General features: G+C 52.3%; 2 protein-coding genes across 6 annotated transcripts in view; both read right to left on the bottom strand.

The window, feature by feature from the left end:
* Window positions 1-1,117: 1,117 nt before the first annotated feature.
* ZBTB9 (zinc finger and BTB domain containing 9) lies at window positions 1,118-4,119 on the bottom strand. 2 transcript variants are annotated; one of them, XM_032141484.2, is made up of 2 exons: window positions 3,881-4,119; window positions 1,118-3,631 (listed from the first exon to the last, which is right to left on the bottom strand). In XM_032141484.2, exon 2 carries the CDS (start codon window positions 3,559-3,561, stop codon window positions 2,140-2,142), a length of 1,422 nt encoding a protein of 473 aa, XP_031997375.1. In that variant the 5' UTR covers window positions 3,562-3,631; window positions 3,881-4,119; the 3' UTR covers window positions 1,118-2,139. The 2 variants fall into 2 exon arrangements, with proteins under 2 accessions (XP_031997375.1, XP_031997376.1); XM_032141485.2 differs by having other exon boundaries at window positions 1,126-3,631; window positions 3,813-4,119.
* Window positions 4,120-6,710: 2,591 nt separating this feature from the next.
* SYNGAP1 (synaptic Ras GTPase activating protein 1) overlaps window positions 6,711-8,788 on the bottom strand; it is a 31,965-nt gene continuing 29,887 nt past the window's right edge. For 2 of the 4 annotated variants that reach the window (XM_032141468.2, XM_058432481.1), the window contains one exon: window positions 6,711-6,895. In XM_032141468.2, coding sequence (XP_031997359.1) covers window positions 6,749-6,895 — 147 coding nt within the window. In that variant the 3' untranslated portion in view covers window positions 6,711-6,748. The remainder of the gene's footprint in view (window positions 6,896-8,788) is intronic. The other 2 variants (XR_004245778.2, XM_032141473.2) reach the window with 2 other exon arrangements.

Here is an 8,788-nt window from a genome sequence, read left to right as displayed (position 1 = left end):
CCACCCATAGAATATGTGTCAAGAATAGCTGATGGATGGGATTATAGCAGATCCAAGATAGGTTGACCCCTCCTCATCCCCTTTCCCAATATGTTCACAGTCCTTATCATGGGGATGGGATCATGGCATGGCTCTTTTGAGATGCTGACAAATCCCAGCTAGAATTTACCTTCTTAGCCACAGTCACATTTTTCAGACCCTTCTGCTTGCCATACCTCGTAACTTTCAGAAACAAACTTTGGGGAAGGCTATTACCCCTGGCCCTATACTTCTCACTTTGACTCCTCTGTTTACCATTTCCGTGTCAGTTCAGCCACCCACACCCATGACCACACTGTGGCACATGGAAGCTGTGTTTGTGAAACCTCTGCTGACCTAGAAAAGGTTTTACTTAGCTTTCTTTGTGCCATTCAAGCGGTTTGTACTGCCCACTATCATCAACTTATCCATCACGTTGTAATGGCTTGTCTATCTTTGGTAATACCTGTGAACCCTTTGAGGGCAGTATATGAATCAGGGTCTAGCATAGTGCTTTGCACTGAATGTTTGTAGACCAACCAACCAAGCACACAGAATACAGGAAGTTGGGGAATATTATAAAGATCATGTGAACCAGCCAGGTGCGGTGGCTCATGCCTGGAATCCCAGCACTTTGGGAAGCCGAGGCAGGCGGATCATGAGGTCAGGAGATCGAGACCATCCTAGCTAACATGGTGAAACCCAGTCTCTACTAAAAATACAAAAAACTTAGCTGGGCATGGTGGCGGGTGCCTGATAACCCCAGCTACTCAGGAGGCTGAGGCAGGAGAATCGCTTGGACCCAGGAGGCAGAGGTTGCAGTGTGGTCGCGATTGTGCCACTGCACTCCAGCCTGGGCAACAGAGTGACACTCTGTCTCAAAAAAAAAAAAAAAAAAAAAAAGTAAGGCAACCTACTCAAGGTTATTAAGTAGCAAGTCAGGGCCTAAGTCCAGGAGAGTGTTCTTGGCACCAGTGTGATACCATCCCATTCCTTCCCCATCAACATAACCTAGCCACCTAAGGAACACACCCAAGGCTCTGCAGCCCCATTCTCACATTCTCTCCCACACAAATTACTCAATCCAGTCCATTGTCAGTTTAGGTTTCAGGGCACAGTTTATTCAAATATTTTAAGTAACTGCAAGTCCCACCCCCGATTCCAATATCTATCCCCTCCATATCTCAACAGAGGGGCTGTCTATCATATGTGGGTGGGATGGGAAAGGAATAGGTATGGTCCTACTATGCAAGTTACTCTCCAGCCTTCAGCTTGTGCTGTCCCAAACCTGAGTCCCTCTGACCAAGGCAACTTGTTCAGAGAGCAGTGGTGCCACCCTGAGAGCACTTTAGGACAGTGCCATCTCCTGAGATCACTAGTCACATTCCAGTCATTGTGACCAATATATTAGTTATCAGTGGTGGTCAAAGGTAGACCAGAGGCACAGGCTGTTGAGGGAATGCCCTCTATTAAAGAAGGTTCTAAGAATGAAACATGGAATGCTCAACTTGTTAAAGTGCTCAACTACAACATTAAAAAAGTGTTGGGAAGGTGTCTACTGGTGAGAAAGCAAGGTACAATCTGAGGGGCTCCTGGAAAGATACAATTTTAAAAGTACACAAAAGAACTTCCGCTTAAATCATTCCAGCAATGAGAGAAAAAAAGCTTAGAGCTTAGCCTCTGAATTACTTAAGCTCTAAATCAAATGTATCTCTAGGTGGAAACCAACTCCTTCAATTCCTCATGGAGACGGAATAAAACATTTACCACTGTCTTTTGCTCTAACTCCTCTTTCACTAAATAATTGAAAATCTGGTTTCCTTAATGGACATCACCACTACAAAAATGTCCACCATGGACAAGTGATCAACTTAGTATGAATGGCCTATGAACCACTTTCCTGCAGGGTTGGCTAGCCAAAACCTGGAGTGGGACGAGAAATTTGAGTTTCCACATCTGCCAGGCTGAGAGGGCCTTATCTAAGAACAAGTGGTCCATAATGTATCTATTCTCTTGGCATGATTACAAGATCCATGACTGGTGTGCCATGGTAGTGAGGGAAAAGTATCCATCAGCAGCAGTGGTTATCTTGTTCTAGAAGCTAGTGTATAGCCTCAGCAGTCACTTGTAAGTCCAGTGGGCAGTGGCCCAGCCCTGGCCCTTGCATAGGTCCCGGTGGCGGAGAAAACAGGCATGGACTCGGAACCGACGGCCACAGTGGGGACAGGCATGCAGGGCTCCAGCATGGGTCTTCATGTGCTCTGTCAGATGGTGCTTCAGCTTGAAGCGCTTGTTGCAGATGCCACAGCCAAAAGGCCGAAGGCTGAAGGTCAGCATGATGTGCCGGTCACGCTTTGGCTTCACTGCAAACCGCTTCCCACACAGGCAACCAAAGCGTTTTCCATCTGCAGGGGGTGTCCCCCCTAGCTTCACAGGCCCATGCACGGCCTGGCCTGCTCCCCCAGGTCCTCCACCCCCTGATAGGATTTCATTCCCATGAAGATCCACTGGTTTCCAGGATGGACCCCCTCCCCCAGATGTTGGCCCTGCCCCTGAAGGCAACAAGAACCCTAGCTCCCCATTCCCTTCAGTGTCCCCTCCAGAAAACACTTTGGTTTCTTCCTTTGCTCCTCCAGGCTGAGTTCCACTTCCTGATATCTCCTCCTTAGGCTCGAAGGGTTCCTGCTTAATGTAGAAGATTTTGGGGGGCAGTGCAGGAGGGGCAGGAAGCTCAAGGGGTGCACTCTCACCCTCTGGAAGCTTTCGGGGGGTAGCAGTCATGGGCAGTGGGTGGGGTCCATGAGGACGGGGAAAAACCCCTGATACTCTCTGGGGCTGAGGAGTCTGAGAGAGTGTGGCTGACCCCTGGTCCTCATCATCATCTTCTTCCTCCTCCTCCTCTTCTTCTTCCACCTGAATTTGCAGCACTTCTCCCAGTTCACTTCCCTCCCCTCCCACAGGGCTCTCAGTGGAAGCAGGGCTTTCAGTGGAAGCAGAGGACTGTACTGGGGTCTGGAAAGGCGAAGAGCGAATGCACCAGCCTCCTGTAGAGGATGTAGTGGAAAGAAGGGCATGGTAGGAGTTTGCTCCACGGGCTGAAATTCCACCACCTGAAGTTTCTAATTCTCTAAGAATCTCTGAGCACTGATCTACTACTTGCCACATTTGAAGGCCACTGGCCACAAGGAGATGAGCAGGAAGAGCATCTAGTGGCAGGCGGAGACGCCCTGAATAAATGAGCTGGAGCAGCCCCTCGAAGGCATCGGCTTCAATGACACTTGGTAGAGTGAGACGAGGCGCATCCCCCAGAAGCAGCTTGTCATGGAAGTAAGGAGAGGCAGCAGCCAACACTGCTTTATGAGCCCTAAGTTCCCGGCCCTGCACCAGGAGGGACACATCACAGAACTTTCCCTCTAGCCTGTGGCGATTCAGAGATTCCAGCAGCGATGAGCTATGCTGCGGGAACTCGATCTGGATTGTCCGTGGGGCTGGGTTGCAGGTCGGGGAGGCGGGTACAGGCGGCAAAGGTGTTGGGGTTTCCATGGCCTCCTCGAAGGTGACAAGAATTGGGGAGAGGAGAGGGGCTTGGGGTAGACTCCACGCGGGATGAAGGCTGCAGAGAAAAAGATGGAGGTCACAGAAGCCCTGGATAAAGGGAGCCACATCTCAAACAACTCCCCCGCCCAACGAACAATAATTGGAAACTTTTAAGTCAGTGGCGGTTTCTGCAAATCAGTCCCGCACACCAAGAAAGCAAAAACAAACAACAACGACAACCACCACTAAACACCAACCGGGGTTTTAACTTTCAGCCCCTGTGGAAGATGAGAAGGAGGTCCTTCAGCCACGAGCCTGCCTTCACCTGCCCAGAACAGCTCCTGCCCCGCCGCTCCGTTCCGCTTCACAGTGCCCACAGAGGTCTGCTCCCGGGAAGCCGCGGTCACCCGGACACCGCGAGTCCCGGCCCGGCTGTCCTTCCCGCCGACACGCCCCCGCAGTTACACACGCGGCGCTGCCCTCGCAGCTACAGTGCCGCTACAGCTCCGTCCCAGGCCGGAAGCCGCCGCCTCCCCGCCGGACACCGTCGCCAAGTACGGCGGGCGGAGCTAGAGCCGTAGCCAATCGAGGAACAGCAGCCTACAAGCCTCGTGTTGATTGGCTACCGCAGACGAGGAGGGCGGTGCTAGTAGGAGGGCGCTGGCCCAGGGTGCCAGCGCAACCGGCGTCCCGGGGAGCTGCCGAAGTCCTCGCCGCTGCAGAGGACCGAGAGCCACGGCCCGGGAGAGAACAGCCCGGTCGGAAGGGGCGGGCCGTCAGCCGCCCCGGAAAGCTGCGTTTCCCGGTGATTAAGTGTAGCACCCGCCCCCGGTAGGTCCTGAGAGGGGCAAGATTAGTTGGGCACTTACCGTATGGGCCTGGCACTTGACCACATCACCTTGTGTCCTCCCACCGGCCCTGCGAGGGTGGGGGTTGCCGTCCTCAGTTCCCAGGCGGGTGAAACGGGCTGGAAGCTTCACTCAGCTAATAGTAGTGGACCTGGGACTGGAACTCAGATTTGCTAAGGAACCAGGCAGGTTCTTTCCTCTTTTCTGCATGGGAGCATTTTAACCAGCAATTAAAGAAACCTTATTTCTAGGTAATTTTTAGAAGAGATGAATGTGGATATATACATGAACTCTTTTATCAGATAACGCCGCTGTTCCTGGCCTCGGACTAAGTGACACAGTGGTGAGGGGAGAGTTAGACTGGAGAAGTTTGGCCAGTGCAAAACTCCTGCTCTAAAATATAAAAAATCTCACTGGGAGGGGAGAGTGACATTCTATGAGGAGAGTGTGGCATCAGGTGGGGATATACGGTTTTCCTCTCAGGCTATCAGCTTCCTTTCAAAAAGCAGATCTTACCACCGTACAGGTCTGGAGAGCCCTGCCTAAGAAAGTTGGCACAGCGATAAAAGAACAATCTCCGTTTATTAAACATGTTTTTTTCTGTTTCACCACACACTCCAGAAAAAAAGGAAATGGGGCTGGGAGTGGAGAAAAGGGGACAGTGAGGGGGGATAGATAAGGCTGGGAGTGGGGTGGGGAGGGAGAACGAGAAAACAAAATAAAACAGGTAGGAAGAGCATCTCCCTACCGTTAAGGTGGTGGGTGGGGAGGGAAGCAGAGGGGCGGGGGGGGAGGGGGCCAGGAAGCTCTGTACAGAAGGGTTGCCCCCAGCCCACACACACACACCCCGGATATGTACAGTACAAACCCCAGATAATTACAACAGCCAAAGAAGAGAGAGGGAAGGTTGGGGAGGGTCCAGGGTTAGGGCCTGAGGTGGGGAAAGGGCACAGGGATAAAATTTCACATATTTACAACTTTTATATAAGTATAAATTTGGCCCCGGCTGGGTGTATGTGTAGGGGGATGGGACTGAAGGGGAACTGTCCATACAAAAGAAAGAGGAGTAGAGTCTAGGAGAGTCTCAATACCAAACGCAAAAGGATGAAGGGGGCAAGGCTGGGTAGGGGACAGCAGTCAGGGAAGAGGGGGTGCCAAGGAGGGGCTTCTCCCCTCCCATGGCCTACCCACCCCAAACCCCATCCATCCTACCTCCCCTATCCCGCCAGAGAACTATGTACAGAGAAACACCGAAAAATTGTGGAGCTGGCGGGAGGGAGGGAGATGGAAGGAGATTGGGAGGGGGAGGATGAGAGGGAAGCCCAGCCCTGTCCTACCTCCCCCAGGGGACAGAGTCATGGAAGGGGGCCCCCCAACACCCCTCCTCCAACACAGGTCCCCCCACCCTGGGGGAGAGAGACATGGCTTTTCCTAGAGTAAGTTCCCCCCTCCCCCTGGGAGTAGAGACCAAGAAGAGAGAAGGAAGGGACAGGGGGACTGTGTGTCAGAGTAGGACAGATCAACTAGCCTGTCCTCCCAACATACACACCCTCCTAAACCCTGACCCCTCACCCTAACCTCAATTCCACCCCACCCAACACACTGGGGGAGGGGGGGGCATAAGCCCCCTCACCCCGCTCTGGGACCAGCCGAGAGCAGATCAGGTGTGGGGAGAAGGGGAGACAACTCCCATTCCCCCCTTGCCGCCCCCTCCCTGCCCCGGTGGCCCCCTCCACCCCATCTGGGTTCTGGGTGGGGAGGGAGTAAATTTAAGAGTGGTAGAAGGAGAAGGAGTTTGTGCGTGCTGAGCCCCCCCCAGACGCTCCTGAGAAATCAAGGGGTAATAGGGCCCCCTCACCCGGGGTCCCCTCCCCGTAACAAGGGGGGCAGGGGAGGCCAAAATGGGGCGGTGGAGGGGAGTTAGATTGTCAGCTCTGGTTACTGCTAAAAAAGTCACCCTGAAGTTGAAAGTTTGGAGGTGCCACACCCCCAGGGTGGGGGTGAGGGTCTGTCCCCCAGTGTTCAGGGGAACGATGAGGCAGAGGATGGGGATAGCACCCCGGAGTGAAGGGGTCTGTATGGGGTAGGCGGTGTCCTGGGGCAAGGGTCCCTGGGGGTCAAAGAGAGGGCAGCACCCCAATGGGAAGGAAAAGGGGACGGCTGAGGGTCCCCACTCTCCCTCCTGGAAATGGTGCAGTGGGGGGGTGGGCAATCAGTGTGCCTCCCAGGGAGGCATTCGGGGAGGCAATCCCGCTGTTCCTCGGTGATGTCCAATCCTGGTGGTTGGTGCTGTTACAGGGTGGGGTGCACAGGAAAGGAAGAGAAGGTCTGTGATGCTGGGTGGGCTAGTGGTCTGCGGTGTTTCGGAACTCGCCGTTCTCCGTAATCTGCAGCCGGGGTGGGGGTGGTGGGGCTGGGGGGGCCAGGCCGTTCCACGGTGGGGCCAGCGTCACACGCGGGTTTGTTGGACCCAAGGGGGGAAGCTGCCTCTCCTGCAAGACACCAAAAAGGAGAGCGCGGACTTATTGAGACGCTTCAAGGGGGCCTGGATGCCAGTCCCCTAGCAGTGGCCTCCCCTATAGCCAGCCCACACCACAAGCCATGGACCACCCCCTCCTCCCAGGACAGTCCCCACCATCCTCCTATTTTGTTTCTCACCTGCAGTAGAAGTTAATGTCCTCTGGGATCAGAGAGAAGAGAATCTCACCCCTAGACTCCTAACAGGGGCCTTCAAGCCTTTAACCCAGAGTGTCACACCAGGAAACCAGATCAAAACAGCAAGTTCCCACCACACCCCCAACCTAACCCTTCTCTGGTTTCACCTATGTATATTCCTTGCCCATCCCACCCTCCTCCTCTTGAAACCCCCTCCCACCCATCCCCAATCCGAGGTGGGAACTTCATGTTGAGGAATAAGGGGAGGCAGTACAGCAAAACCTCATTAATCCAAACCCCTGTGGATTTGGAATTTCTTCATAATTTGAACAAAAAGTGAGCTTGAGTTTTCCTTTATCTGTGAAGAAAAGGTGTACTAAGCTTTTCTTAGTGGTGGAAATATGTCTGTAGGAGGGGATATTTAACCCATACCAGAAAACAGACTTTTGAATCCTATCCATTCATTAATGCATGCTCCCTGAGGAGTGGAAAAGGCCTTCTTCATCAAGTTCTGTATATATTTTGAAGACATGCATTTCATTAAATAGACACTGTCATTCAGTGTTGTCACTTATTCACAGTGGCCATCTTCTCAAATATAACATTCCAAATTAGAGGTTTAACTGTACTGGGGGGAAAGGAAGGGGATTCAGGGAAGTGATATGAGAGGGAAAAATCTTGTGGGAGGGCTGCCCCTCTCTCTCACAATTATGGCGGAAATGACTAGGAGCTTCTGCAGACACAGCATGCCCCAATCTCTACATCCCTGGGAAGCAGAAACTAGCTTTATTCTTTTCCACCCCCATCTTCTTTTCAGTCCTTCTCCCTGGGCTCCCAGTTAGAAGGTGAGGGGTACCAGAGCAGCTCCTACCCCTGGTCCTACTCTCATCACCTCCTATAGCTCCTGGACCAACTCCTGGTTCCTGCCCTTAGCTCCACCTTCTGTTCCTCTGCTGGGAGAAAAGAAAGCCATCTGAATTTCCCTACACTTCTGGTTGGGAAATTCACTTCCTTCTCTGTTTGGCTGTTGTAATTATCTGGGGTTTGTACTGTACATGTCCGTGTGTGTGTGGGGGGGGGGGGGGGGGGGGGCAACACTTGGCTTTTTAAAATTCAGGCTCAAAATTAATTTTTAATTAATGGCTGAGTTGCAGAGGTACCAATACCTACCACAAGTGGTTTAGAACAAATGGCCAAATTATTTCCTGGGCCACATGGCATTTAGGCTTGGCAATATAGCTATGTCTGACCTTAGGATACAAAACCTTCCAAGTAAAAGCTTCTATATAAGCTCTCCCTTCCATCCTAGGATCAAGGAGCTAACCTCTCAGGTCACCCAAACCCTAGCCTTGGATATGAGACACCCAGCAATACTGCCTTCTTAGCTTGCTGGGTATCTCACACATTTTCTGCAAGTCAGTGAGAGGAAATCGCTTATGGTAGGGTATCCTGAGTATGGCGGGGGAGCAGGGAAGGAACCCCCAGATTCCATTCCCTCTGTTTGTCTGCTGGTGACAGCACATAAGCATGCGCTGGACACCCCCATGGACCCAAATTTAGAAAGTGGATAAATTAGGGTGCCATTATTCATTTTACAAAAGAATTCACTGCAGGAGTCCTTTAAATGGCAAAGTCCCCTGGTGCCTTTTAGCATCTGTTTACAGATCACCAGCTACTTTGACAGAGAGGCTGGGCAGGCAAAGAATTAAAATTACAGTGTAAGGAGCCAC

This window comes from Hylobates moloch, unplaced genomic scaffold, assembly GCF_009828535.3.
Source record: "Hylobates moloch isolate HMO894 unplaced genomic scaffold, HMol_V3 SCAFFOLD_20, whole genome shotgun sequence".
NCBI classification, from domain to species: domain Eukaryota; kingdom Metazoa; phylum Chordata; class Mammalia; order Primates; family Hylobatidae; genus Hylobates; species Hylobates moloch.
Note: the sequence above shows the minus strand (reverse complement) of the source record. Positions and strands in the feature narration are given on the sequence as shown.